Here is a 14,545-nt window from a genome sequence, read left to right as displayed (position 1 = left end):
TTATGCAGCATTTGCTGATACACCAGCAGAAGACTAGGATCTGCCCTTTGCACAGGCTGCTCAGACTTGCGAGTCCTTTTGAAAACCTTTGAATGTTTGCCTCCTGTAACTCTTTCAACATCCATTGATTTGTTATTAGTCTTCCAATTGTGATTATATTTCGCAGCCATTCCAGAGCAGACAAGTAACTCTGATCTTGTAAGTGCATGAAATTTTTTCCCTCATAAATAACTTCAAAGAAACTAATTGCTACTAAGCATCAAAACACACCCTGGATTCTCATGTGCATTGTTGATCTAATATGCTGTGGATTTCAATAACAGTTTTGCATATTATATATAGAGAGACTTGTATATATATATATACACATACATATATATATTTAAGGCTTTATAAACTAATATAGAAGCAGGAACATGAATAAGAAACATAACACATTAGCAAAAATGTTACATCAGTCAATGAAGCTGGGTCTGGCAAGAAGGTAATTTAAAGCTACATAATTTAGGATGGGAAGTGAATGGAAATACTGAGTCTGTTTGGGAATTCTAGGTATAAAGAATTATTTGATCTAACTCTAAAAGAAAGTCATAAAATGAACTGATAACTAGGAGTTGAAATCAGAAAGAAGATCACATTGCTATGAAGATGTACGTGGTTCATAGTGATTAATCATTCCAGAATTTTAGTAGGAAGATTGGTAAAAATCACCATCTCATGACATTTTCAGGTTGGAGACTGGATGACTTTCTATAAGATATTTTTTAGCCAGGCAAAAGTAATTGGGTTCAGGACAAGAGCAGACATAAAATGAGTTAAGAACTGCCTAACTGACAATTCCCTGAAAGTAATTATCAATGCAAAATTATTGTCAAAGAGGAGTGTTACTAGAGTTTTCCCCTATGCTATTCATCAGTGATCTGGAAGTAAATATAAAACTACTCCTGATGACATTTGTAGAAAACATTATGGTTGGCAAAATAGCAAAGAATAAGAGTCCAGGGTGGCCTGGTGAAAAAAGCTGCACCGCTTGGCTCAGGCAAACAAAATGCATTTTAATGCTAGTTCTGCTTCTTGGGAACTCAGACAAAAGCCCTGTAATGTGACCGACTGCAGCCTGGAGAAACACCACAGTGCCAGCTCAGAGCTGGACCCTCAAATCCCAAAGTGCTGATGTGATCCTTGGCTCTGCAGCCAGGTGACCTGCAGTGTATAGCATTGGTAAGGGTGAACCTGAGAGGCTGTTTATGGGTCTGACAGCCACATTTCAAAACATATGGTGACAAAATTGGAGAGGGTACAGAAAAGAGCCACAAAAATGATTGAGGGCTGGAGAAAATGATTTGCAGGGCAAGCAGTGAAGAATTATGTTTAGCTATGAGAAACAGTTTCAATTTTGGGGAGAAAATGACTTGTAGGGGAGGAAATTACAAGGTAACAAAGGCCTAGAAATAAGCACCTAATTTCTCATTGGAGCTGGCCTGGGAAACTTTCTCCCTTCAGCATTTCCTACAAAATGTTTTAAGTGACCCCTACCCACTGTAAATCCAACTAATCCCTAAGTCTGTCCAGGAACTGTAATGGAAAGACCTCAGTTAAAGCTTTGAGGTCCACTTTGTGGCTAGATGTTTTATTTCCCCAGAGTAATTCTGGATTTGCCCAGGGATTCCTTTCTGGAAACAAAGGTTTATCTGAAAGAATTAAATTATTCTTTAGCCTAAACCAAGGTGAAACACTGATATCCCTGACAGGCTGGAGACAGACGAGGTGACCTAGATGGTCCTTCCTGGCTTGACAGTCTTTGAAAATAAATTTCCATAAGAATCATGTAAATGTCCGTCCAAATTTGTCTGACAGCAATGTGTACATAGCCCAGCTCTCACAAAAAGTCCTATATAATTCTGATCACATCCTACTACTCCTAGTTGAAAATATCAGACTGTAGAAACACCACCATAAGGTGAGTACAAATCATGACTTTTCCTAAGGAATTATAGAATGAGTGCAACTGGAAGTTTTTGCTTTGACTAACTGTGCTAAGGAAGATTTCTCCAATTCAGGATGGACTTGGCAGAGAAAGTGACAGTGTCACCTTCATGGCAAGATTTCTGTGGTAATGTGTGATATGACTTACATTTCCAGCCTATCCAAGTCAGAGCAGATACCTGAACCTCTTCTTCTAGATAAGTGCTCCACATGTGACACAGTTGGCTATTCTTGAACGGGTCTGCCATTGCATTTAGTGGGACTGATCTGTTAGGCATGAATAGCATTAACTGGATCAGGGATAACTGATTGTCTTTACCCATGGATGTCCTATGGAAAGGACAATTTTAATTAATTTATTTTTTCTTCTGAAAACAAACAAACAAACAAACACATAATAGCCTCAGTTTTATTAAAGTATGAACTGCACTCCCCTTACCACCTCCCCAAAAAAACTGTGCATCAAAAAAACTTGTGCACATCACTTGGACGTGCACAAGTCAATGGGGCCGGATGGGATCCACCCAAGGGTACTGAAAGAATATGCAGAGGAGCTGGCCAAGCCACTTACCATCATTTATCAACAGTCCTGGCTATCGGGGGAGGTCCCAGTTGACAGTCGGCTAGCAAACGTGACGCCCACCTACAAGAAGGGCCGGAGGACTGACCCGGGAAACTACAGGCCTGTCAGTTTGACCTCAGTACCAGGGAAGCTCATGGAGCAGATCCTCTTGAGAGTCATCACGCAGCACTTGCAGGGCAAGCAGGCGATCAGGCCCAGTCAGCATGGGTTTATGAAAGGCAGGTCCTGCTTGACGAACCTGATCTCCTTCTATGACAAAGTGACGTGCTGGGTGGATGTCGTGGTTCCGCTCGAGTGGGCAGCCGAGCCCCACCACAGCCGCTCTCTCACTTCCCCTCCTCAAAGAGGAATGGGGAGAAAATATGCGAAAAAAGGCTCAAGGATTGAGATAAGGACGAGAAAACCACGCAATAATTATTGTAACGGGCAAAACAGACTCAGCATAAGAAGATAGATAGTAAGATTTATTGCTCATTACTAACAAGCTAGAGAAGTGAGAAACAAAGGAAAGAAACCAAAAGCACCTTCCCCCCCATCCACCCTCTTTCACCTCCTCCCCCCCGAGCGGCGCAGGGGAACGGGGGAATGGGGGTTATGGTCAGTCTACAGCGCTTCTTCTCTGCCGCTCCTTCTCGGTCACTCTCGTCCCCTGTGCTGTGGGGTCCCACCCACGGGATGCAGTCCTTGATGAACTGATCCGGCGTGGGCTTCCCACAGGCAGCAGCTCTTCCAGAACTGCTCCAGATATGGGTCCGTACCACGGGGTCCATCCCTCAGGAGAAAACTGCTCCAACCTGGCTCCCCCACGGGCAGCAGCTCCTGCCAGGTCACCTGCTCCTGCGTGGTCTCCTCTCCACAGGCTACAGGTCCGGCCCAGAATCTGCTCCGGCAGGGGTCTTCCACAGGCGGCAGCCTCCATCGGTGCAGGGCCACCTGCTCCACCGTGGTCTCCTCCACAGGCTGCAGCGTGGAACCCTGCTCCACCGTGGTACTCCACGGGCTGCAGGGGGACATCCTGCTTCACCATGGTCCTCACCACAGGCCGCAGGGGACTTCTGCTCCGGCACCTGGAGCACCTCTCCCCCTCCTTCTGCACTGACCTTGGCACCTGCAAGGCTGTTCCTCACTCCCTTCACTCTCCCGGCTGCTGTGTGTCGCAGCTTTTTTTTCCCTGTCTTAAATATGCTCTCACAGAGGCGCAAAACAACATCGCTTATTGGCTCAGCTCTGGAAAACAATGGGGCTCTTCCCAAACATGGGGCGACTTCTAGATCCTTCTCACAGAAACCACCCCTCTGGCTCCCTGCTACCAAAACTTTGCCACGTAAACCCACTACAGTGGATGAGGGAAAGGCTGTGGATGTGGTCTACCTTGACTTCAGCAAGGCTTTTGACACCGTCTCCCACAGCATTCTCCTCAAGAAACTGGCTGCTCTTGACTTGGACTGGCGCACACTTCGTTGGGTTAGAAACTGGCTGGATAGCTGGGCCCAAAGAGTCGTGGTGAGTGGAGTCAAGTCCAGTTGCAGGTCAGTCACTAGTGGCGTTCCCCAGGGCTCAGTGCTGGGACCGGTCCTCTTTGATATCTTCATCGATGATCTGGATGAGGGCATTGAGTGCACCCTCAGTAAATTTGCAGATGACACCAAGCTAGGTGCATGTGTCGATCTGCTCGAGGGTAGGAAGGCTCTGCAGGAGGATCTGGATAGGCTGCACCAATGGGCTGAGGTCAACCGCATGAAGTTTAACAAGGCCAAGTGCTGGGTGCTGCACCTGGGCTGCAATAACCCCAAGAAGAGCTACAGGCTGGGAGATGAGTGGTTGGAGAACTGCCTGGCAGAGAAGGACCTGGGAGTGATGGTGGACAGTCGGCTGAATATGAGCCAGCAGTGTGCTCAGGTGGCCAAGAAGGCCAACAGCATCCTGGCTTGTATCAGAAACAGTGTGACCAGCAGGGCTAGGGAGGTGATCGTCCCCCTGTACTCGGCTCTGGTGAGGCCGCACCTCGAGTACTGTGTTCAGTTTTGGGCCCCTCGCTACAAGAAGGACATGGAGGTGCTTGAGCGGGTCCAGAGAAGGGCAACGAAGCTGGTGAGGGGCCTGGAGAACAAGTCCTACGAGGATCGGCTGAGGGAGCTTGGCTTGTTCAGCCTGGAGAAAAGGTGGCTCAGGGGCGACCTTATTGCTCTCTACAGATACCTTAAAGGAGGCTGTAGAGAGGTGGGGGTTGGTCTGTTCTCCCACGTGCCTGGTGTCAGGACAAGGGGGAATGGGCTTAAGTTGCGCCAGGGGAGTTTTAGGTTGTATCTTAGGAAGAAATTCTTTACCGAAAGGGTTGTTAGACATTGGAACAGGCTGCCCAGGGAAGTGGTGGAGTCACCATCCCTGGAAGTCTTTAAAAGACGTTTAGATGTAGAGCTTAGGGATATGGTTTAGTGGGGACTGTTGGTGTTAGGTCAGAGGTTGGACTCGATGACCTTGAGGTCTCTTCCAACCTAGAAATTCTGTGATTCTGTGTGATTCTGTGATCAAACCTCAGAGAATATGAAAACATCTTCCTTCTTTGCTCTGTGTGATTTTATTGGTCGAGTCACAAACAGGGAACTGTGGTCGTTTCACTCAGGTGGGCAGCCGAGTTCCACCACGGTCGCTCTCTCACTCCCCCTCTGTTGAGGGATTTTTTGAAACAGCAAAAATCCCATGGCTTGTCTCCTAGCCCTCCTTCAGCTTCTTTTTTTTCTTCTTCTTAATCTCTTGGCCACCTGGCCAGATATCAGAGGCCTGCATAGTATCCCATAACAGTCACTAGTTGTTATCAGTTGTTCTGAAACCCCCAGACATCAAAGACTTCATACAAACACAAATAGCTTTCTTATTGACACTTCACGAGTAATTAAAACATTCCTCACCAGCCATTCACAGGGACAGTCACACCTATAGCCGTGTTAAATTAATCTCGAAGAAGACAAAAAAAAGGCTGTAACTGTTAGAAATAGAAGTTCGGAATAACAAAAGCAAACAGGTTCATAAATTTGAGGAGTATTTTCTGAAGACTTGATAAATTGACTAGAATGAGGGGGAGACTGGGACACACTGCATCTGTGGTTCAAGAATTAAATTGCCAGTGCAGGACACAGAGGCAGACAGGACTGTTCTTTATGGACACGAATTGTTAAAACATTCCTAACATTCCCATGACAGTGTTCCCACATCGCCCAATTGAGGAATTTAGAAAAATATTGTTACCAGCAGCTGGCTTCAAGAACAAGGTCTGCGTGACTGCTAATCACAAGGGGGTTGTTTTCTTGCAGGTGGGGTTGTTTTCTTGTAGTTGTTTGTCTGAGTGCTTTTGACCAATAATCTTGTGTGAGACACTATCCACGCCTGTTAAGTTCACTATAAAAGTTAGGCTATTCGGGCAAAAAAATGGAGCATGATCTGACTCTACTGGTGTCTGTCGTGCTTTCAGCTGTGCTTCCTCTAACACCCCTCCTCAAAGAGGAAGGGGGAGAAAAGATGACACAGAGAGCTCAAGGTTTGAGATAAGGATGTTTTCATTAAAGGGAAAAGGAAGAGGGGGAAAAAAAAAAAAAAGAGGAAAACAAAAAAAGCAAAGGCCGTTCAGAAGCACAGAGAAGAGAAAAAATAGAAAGCAGTTACTCTCTACTTCCCATCAAGGAGTGATGTTCAGCCATGTCCTGGAAAGCAGGGCCTCAATACGTGTAGCGATTGTTCAGGAGGACAGAAACTTCTACCATGAGAGCCGCCCCCTCCCACCTCCGCCCCTCACCCTTTTCCACTTTTTATTGCTGCGTGTGACACCATATGGTATGGAATATCCCTTTGGTCGGTTTAGGTCAGCTGCCCTGGTGATGTCCCCTCCACGTCTGTAGTGGGTTTACGTGGCAAGGTTTTGGTAGCAGGGGGCCATAGGAGTGGTTTCTGTGAGAAAGATCTAGAAGCTGCCCCATGTTTGGGAAGGGCCCCATTGTTTTCCAGAGCTGAGCCAATAAGCGATGTTGTTTTGCACCTCCGTGAGAGCATATTTAAGACAGGGAAAATAACGCTGCGACACACAGCAGCCAGGAGAGTGAAGGGAGTGAGAAACAGCCTTGCAGGTGCCAAGGTCAGTGTAGAAGGATGGGGAGAGGTGCTCCAGGCGCTGGAGCAGAAGTCCCCTGCGGCCTGTGGTGAGGACCATGGTGAAGCAGGATGTCCCCCTGCAGCCCGTGGAGTACCACGGTGGAGCAGGGTTCCACGCTGAAGCCTGTGGAGGAGACCACGGTGGAGCAGGTGGCCCTGCACCGACGGAGGCTGCCACCTGTGGAAGACCCCTGCCGGAGCAGATTATGGGACAGACCTGTAGCCCGTGGAGAGGAGACCACACAGGAGCAGGTGACCTGGCAGGAGCTGCTGCCCGTAGGGGAGCCAGGTTGGAGCAGTTTTCTCCTGAGAGATGGACCCCATGGTACGGACCCATATCTGGAGCAGTTCTGGAAGAGCTGCTGCCTGTGGGAAGCCCACGCCGGATCAGTTCGTCAAGGACTGCATCCCGTGGGTGGGACCCCACAGCACAGGGGACGAGAGTGACCGAGAAGGAGCGGCAGAGAAGAAGCGCTGTAGACTGACCATAACCCCCATTCCCCCATTCCCCTGCGCCGCTCGGGGGGGAGGAGGTGGAAGAGGGTGGATGGGGGGGAAGGTGCTTTTGGTTTCTTTCCTTTGTTTCTCACTTCTCTAGCTTGTTAGTAATGAGCAATAAATCTTACTATCTATCTTCTTATGCTGAGTCTGTTTTGCCCGTTACAATAATTATTGCGTGGTTTTCTCGTCCTTATCTCAATCCTTGAGCCTTTTTTCGCATATTTTCTCCCCATTCCTCTTTGAGGAGGGGGAGTGAGAGAGCGGCTGTGGTGGGGCTCGGCTGCCCACTCGAGCGGAACCACAACATCACTTACCCACCCCCAGCCTGCTGGCTCCTGGGGACTTGGAGGGAGTCCTGATGCGGTGCCAGCACTATGCAGGAATAGACACAACACTGGAGTGAGACCAGTGCTGTTCCAGCTACAAGTGCAGAGCACAGCACTTTATGGGCTGCTGCAGGGAAAGTTAACATCCCAGCCAGACCCAACACAGGAACACAGACCTGAGATAATGTCAGCAGTTGGAGGATGCATTTCACAGTTTAGCTGAGACTGGATTCAAAAGCATTTGTATAAAAAATGAGTGTGCTCACATGCTATTAGTGTTCTGTAATGCCTCTCAGGCAAAGTCGGCAATGAATAACATACAGTTCTCACTATGCATTGACCTTCTTTATCTGAAATGTAAGTAATTTTATCTGTTCCATTCCTTCCAGGACTTCACAAAACTTGATGCACAGGTGCTTTATGTGTTATTTTATGTGTAATTATTTACCATTGTTGTGGGACACCTGAAAGTTTTGAAGATGGAAACATGAGGATATAGGTGTACCACTTTTCAGCGTAAAGTTCTATTTGAATAATTGTTGTGGTTTAACCCTGTCGGCAGCTAAACACTGATTTAAAGATCAAATCCGAAATTTCCTTAAGTGGTATATTCTTTATTGCAGCGCTGGATGCACGGGGGATCCTTCCGCCTATCGTGCATGTTCGAAGTGACAAACTATCTCGTATTTATACAGCGAAACAATGAATATTCAATTAGCACCTATACATATTCATTACCTAACCCCGCCTACCCTCGCTTCGTATGCTAATTAGCTTATCAGTCCTTGCGTTTGCGCAATTCCTTCCAAGAATTGTGGGCCGGGGTCTCCAGGATGTGGGCAGTGGGCTTTGGGAGGAAGGCCGTAGGTCTTCCTCGTAATGCACTTCCTTAATCAGTTGTTTTCCAAGCTGTAAAAATGCTGAGTTGTCTTTCGGTTTAACTGAGGGTCGGCAGATAACAGGATGTCTCAGTTAACAAGACATAACAGACCGTTGACTCAAGTTATCTCAAGTCTCAGCCTGACTGAGTGTTAATGGATAATGGGATCATAGAATCATAGAATATCCTGAGTTGGAAGGGACCCTTAAGGATCATCAAGTCCAACTCTTGACACCGCACAGGTCTACCCAAAAGTTCAGACCATGTGACTAAGTGCACAGTCCAATCTCTTCTTAAATTCAGACAGGCTCGGTGCAGTGACCACTTCCCTGGGGAGCCTGTTCCAGTGTGCAACCACCCTCTCTGTGAAGAACCCCCTCCTGATGTCAAGCCTAAATTTCCCCTGCCTCAGCTTAACCCCGTTCCCGCGGGTCCTGTCGCTGGTGTTAATGGAGAAAAGGTCTCCTGCCTCTCGACACCCCCTTACGAGGAAGTTGTAGACTGCGATGAGGTCTCCCCTCAGCCTCCTCTTCTCCAGGCTGAACAGGCCCAGTGCCCTCAGCCGTTCCTCGTACGTCTTCCCCTCCAGGCCTTTCACCATCTTCGTAGCCCTCCTCTGGACACTCTCCAACAGTTTCATGTCCTTTTTATACTGTGGTGCCCAGAACTGCACACAGTACTCGAGGTGAGGCCGCACCAGCGCAGAGTAGAGCGGGACAATCACCTCCCTTGACCTACTAGCGATGCCGTGCTTGATGCACCCCAGGACACGGTTGGCCCTCCTGGCTGCCAGGGCACACTGCTGGCTCATATTCAACTTGCTGTCTACCACGACCCCCAGATCCCTCTCTTCTAGGCTGCTCTCCAGCGTCTCATCGCCCAGTCTGTACGTGAAGCCGGGGTTTCCCCGTCCCAGGTGCAGGACCCGGCACTTGCTCTTATTGAACTTCATGCGGTTGGTGATTGCCCAGCTCTCCAACCTATCCAGATCCCTCTGCAAGGCCTTTCCACCCTCAACAGAGTCCACAACTCCTCCAAGTTTGGTGTCATCAGCAAACTTGCTCAAAATACCTTCTATTCCTACATCCAGATCGTTTATAAAAATATTGAAAAGTACTGGCCCTAAAATGGAGCCTTGAGGGACCCCACTGGTGACCGCCCGCCAGCCTGACGCAGCCCCATTCACCATAACCCTTTGGGCCTTGCCCGTTAGCCAATTGCTCACCCATCGTATGATGTTTTTATTTAGCTGTATGGTGGACATTTTGTCCAGTAGGATCCTATGGGAAACTGTGTCAAAAGCCTTGCTGAAGTCCAAAAAAATCACATCAGCTGGTTTCCCTTGGTCCACCATACGGGTGATCTTATCATAAAAGGAAATCAGGTTAGTTAGGCAGGACCTACCCTTCACAAACCCATGCTGGCTGGGACCAATGACTGCTTTGTCCCCCAGGTGCGCCTCAATAAGTTCGAGAACCATCTTCTCCATGATTTTACCAGGCACTGACGTGAGACTGACAGGCCTGTAATTGCTAGGGTCTTCTTTCTGACCCTTCTTGAAAATCGGCACAACATTTGCCAGCTTCCAGTCTACCGGGACCTCTCCAGACTCCCAGGATCGTTGAAAAATAATTGAGAGAGGTTCCGCGATGACGTCCGCCAGCTCTTTCAGCACCCGGGGATGAATCCCATCCGGACCCATGGACTCGTAGGGATCCAGGTGGAGTAGCAAATCCCGCACACGTTCAGGGTCGGTTGGGAGTTTGTCATCCCCACCGTCCCGGTCCTCCAGCTCAGGGCACCCTGGGTCCCGAAGCCCATCATCGGCATTGAAGACAGAGGCAAAGAAGGCGTTAAGCGTCTCTGCTTTGCCTATGTCATTGTCTGTGAGGAGACCTTCCCTATCAAGGAGCGGCCCTATGTATTCTTTAGTTCTCCTTTTTCCATTCACATATCTAAAAAAAACCTTTTTATTTTCTCTCACAGACACAGCCAGCTTCAACTCTAGGTGTGCTTTAGCCACACGAATTTTCTCCCTACAAACACGAACAGCATCCCTGTATTCTTTCCATGACACCCGGCCCTCCTTCCAGTAGCGAAACACTCTCTGTTTCCGCCTAATCTCCATCAGAATGTTCCTGGTCAGCCACGCCGGCCTCCTGCCGCGCCTGCCTGACTTGCGATATTTAGGAACTGCCTGTTCTTGTGCTTCTAGGAGGCATCGCTTAAAGAATGTCCAGCACTGGTGGACATCGAGGCCTTCAAGAGCAGCTTCCCAGGGGATCTTGCTGACTAGTTCCCCGAGCAGCCTGAAGTCCGCCTTCCCCATTGTGGTGGTTTTACCGTACTGGGCAGCTAAACCCCACAACCGCTCTCTCACTCCCCCTCCTTTAGATGAGGAGGGGGAGAAGTAAAGCAAAGAACAACTCACGGGCTGAGATAAGGATAATTTAATTAAAGGGAAATAATTATAATAATTAAATAAAGACTACCATGAACTAACAATTTAACTAAGGGGAAATAAAAAGGGAAAGGGAGGGGAAAAAAGGAAAATAAAAAGAAGGGAGGAAAACAAACAAACAAAATAAATGAAGGCTATATGGAAGTGCAGAGGAAAGAAATTACTCTCTACTTCCCACAAATGAGCGATGATTGACCACGTCCTTGAAGCAAGGCCTCAACGCACGCAGCCGGTGTTCGAGAGGAGGACCGACGTCTTCCAAACGAGAGCCCACCCCTCCCCTCTTCTTCCTGTTTCCACCTTTTATTGCTGAGTGTGACATCACATGGTATGGAATATCCCTTTGATTGGTTTAGGCCAGCTGCCCTAGTGATGTTTCTCTCCTCACCTTTTGCCCACCCCCTAGGAGGGTTAGAGAAAGGCCTAATACTGTGCCACTGCTGCTCAGCAGCAGACACAACACTGGTGTGATAACACTGCTGTTCCAGCTACAAGTACAGAGTACGGCACTGTATGGGCTGCTGCTGGGAAAGTTAACATTCCAGCCAGACCCAATACACCCATATCTAGGGATGAGGTTTTGGTGGCACTTTTCCTTCTGTCACCGTAAATTTTGAACTCAACCACTTCATGGTCGCTATGACCGAGGCGGCCACCAATCACCACATCTCCCACCAGACCCTCTCTGTTTTCTAGCAACAGGTCTAGGAGGGCACCTTTCCTAGTTGGCTCCGTTAGCACCTGCACCAAGAAGTTATCATCTAGGTGCTTCATGAACCTCCTGGACTTGCTCGTGTCAGCCGTGTGGCACTCCCAGTTAACGTCTGGCAAGTTGAAGTCCCCCATAAGGACAAGGAGAGTTAATCTCGAGGCCTCTCTTAGTTCTGTAAAGAATAATTTATCGGCGCTATCGTCCTGGCCAGGCGGTCTGTAATAGACTCCCACAACGACATCCCCTTTATTCGTTCGTCCCTTGATCCTTACCCAGAGGCTCTCAACTTTGCCATCGCCGACCTGAAGTTCCACACAGTCCAGCCCCTGCTTCACATACATCGCCACCCCACCACCTCGCCTACCCTGCCTGTCCCTCCTGAAGAGCCTGTAACCATCTATCGCAACACCCCAGTCACAGGACTCATCCCACCAGGTTTCGCTTATGCCGATGATGTCGTAGTTGCGGGACTGGGCCAGGACTTCTAGCTCATCCATTTTATTCCTCATACTTCGTGCGTTCGTGTAGAAGCATTTCAGGTGCGTCTCCTTACACTCAGCACCTTGTGGATCTAACCGAAGGACCTCACTGGCACACAGCCCCTCTGATTCTAGCGTACCATCCCTTAGGTCCTCACCGGCGTGCCTGGTTTTAGCCCCTTCCCCCTTCGACTCTAGTTTAAAGCCCTATCTATCAGCCCTGCCAACTCCTGACCAAAGATCCTTACCCCTCTCCGAGAGAGGCCCTTCCCATCCGGTGCCATCAGGCCCGGTGTAGCATAGACCTTCCCGTGATCAAAGAACCCAAAGTTCTGCCGGTCACACCAGTCTCGAAGCCACAAGTTTATGTGAACAGCACACCTTTCAGCTTCGATCCCCCCTATCGGAAGGACAGAGGCACACACAACCTGTGCGCCTGATCCTCTAAGTAGTCGCCCCAAATCCCTAAAGTCTCTTTTGATTGCCTTCGGACTTCTCGTTGCTACTTCATCGCTACCAGCCTGAAAGACCAGTAGCGGGTAGTAGTCAGTGGGCCGTACCAGGCGCTTGACTTTCTTGGCGACGTCCCTGACCCTGGCCCCAGGGAGGCAGCAGACTTCCCTACGGGTAGGGTCAGGCTGACAAATAGGGCCCTCTGTTCCCCTAAGGACAGAGTCTCCCACAACAATCACCCTCCTTTCTTTCTTGGTGGAGGCAGTCCTGAGGCGTGGAGTCGACCTTCTCGCCCTAGGCATCCTCCTGGGAACACTTTCTACCTCTTCCTCAGTTGCTGGTCTCTCAATCTCCAGGGCCTCAAACCTGTTTTGTAAGGGAACCCGGGAAGGTGGGGCCGGAAGGGGAGGGCATCGCCTGCCATGTCGAGCAGGGACCTGTCTCCATTCCCCCTCAACTCCCAGATCCCCTCCCTCTGCCCGATGGTGACAGGGCAGGGGGTCCACCCCCATTTGGGGTGTCTCATCCTGGTACCTCTCCTTGAGGCCCTGCAGGGAGTTACTCCACCAGTCTATCTCCCGCTCACACTCCCTGATGGCCCTCAACCTCTCCACCTCCTCCTTGAGCTCCGCCACCATGCGGATCAGGTCATCCACCTGCTCGCACCTCACGCACGCAGCGTCTCTGCCTCCCGCCGATGGCAGCAGCAGGCTCAGACACTCCTTGCATCCGGTGACTTGAACCGCTGCATTCTTTAACGGGCAGTCGGTCTGGGTGTATACCGACTTCCTGGAGAGCGCACCGTGCCTGGTGGAGACCATTATCACCTAGCTAAAGACTGTCGTTAAGAGGTGTTCGTGTGGGCAGGGGGTTGCTCTCCGCCCTTCCTGCCCGCCCTGCCTGCGCGAACTGCCGCGCCACTCCCCTCTGACGCGCCACGCCCTGTTTGCCCGTCCTGGTCGCTGCGCTCCTGGTCGCTCGCGCTCCCTAGGGGCTGCTTTTGAACGGCCGGGGAGGGGGCGCTGCTGGCTCCGCCTTCGCCTCGTCAGCCTCCCTCACGAAGGCTGCCGGGTCCTGGCGGCTCCCTGAAGTCGGCTCGATGCCGGAAAATTAGCCCTGCCTGGCCCGATCCTCCGCTCCGCTGCAGAACGCGTCTGCCCCGGAGCCGATCGCCTCGGCAAATGGCTGTTTTCAAATAACAAAATGGATGTTTTCAAATAACAAAATGCTTAAACGTAACAGAAGGTCTACAGATAACAAGATGTTGATTACTTTGTCCTTGCTAACGTTTAATCACAAGTTCTATTCTATCCTAAAGTGAGTTTATACAATATCATTCCACAAGTTTTATTCTATCCTAAAGTAAGTTTATACAATATCAAACCACAAGCTTTATTTTATCCTAAAGTGAGTTTATACTATATCAACACCACACAGCCGTTCGCTCACCTTCCCCCCTCCCTCTCTGGGATGGGGGAGAGAAACGGGAAAGTGAAGCCTGTGGGTTGAGATGGAGACAGTTTATTAAGACAGGAAAATAATAATAATAATAATAATAATAATAATAATAATAATAATAATAATAATAATAATAATAATAATAATAATAATAATAATGTGTACGAAACAAGTGATGCACAATGCAATCGTTCACCACCCTCTGACCAATGCCCAGCCTATCCCTGAGCAGCCAGCCTCCCCACCCCGGCTAGCCACCCCTATATATTGTTTAGCATGACGTCAGATGGGATGGAATACCCCTTTGGCTAGTTTGGGTCACCTGTCCTGGGTCTGTCCCCTCCCAGCTCCTGCTGCACCCCCAGCCTGGCCGCTGGCAGGACAGAGTGAGTAGCTGAGACGTCCTTGGCTTGGTGTAAGCACCGCTCTGCAACAATTAAAACATCAGCATGTTATCAGCACTCTTCTCATCCTAATCCAAAACATAGCATTCTACCAGCTACTAGGAAGAAAATTAACTCTGTCCTAACTGAAACCAGGACAATAATAGTGTGCAAACATAA

The 14,545-nt window shown here is 49.2% G+C and overlaps 1 protein-coding gene across 1 annotated transcript in view; it reads right to left on the bottom strand.

Moving 5' to 3' along the window:
- The window catches only part of LOC137846966 (uncharacterized), a 456,759-nt gene extending 443,120 nt beyond the window's left edge, over nucleotides 1–13,639 (bottom strand). Inside the window, exon 1 of the mRNA XM_068665121.1 lies at nucleotides 11,441–13,639. Within this exon, the coding sequence (XP_068521222.1) occupies nucleotides 12,266–13,345 (1,080 nt within the window). The 5' untranslated portion in view covers nucleotides 13,346–13,639 and the 3' untranslated portion in view covers nucleotides 11,441–12,265. The remainder of the gene's footprint in view (nucleotides 1–11,440) is intronic.
- Between the last annotated feature and the right edge of the window lie 906 nt (nucleotides 13,640–14,545).

This window comes from Anas acuta, chromosome W (genome assembly GCF_963932015.1).
Source record: "Anas acuta chromosome W, bAnaAcu1.1, whole genome shotgun sequence".
Lineage (NCBI taxonomy): Eukaryota > Metazoa > Chordata > Aves > Anseriformes > Anatidae > Anas > Anas acuta.
This window is presented reverse-complemented; position numbering and strand designations above follow the sequence as displayed.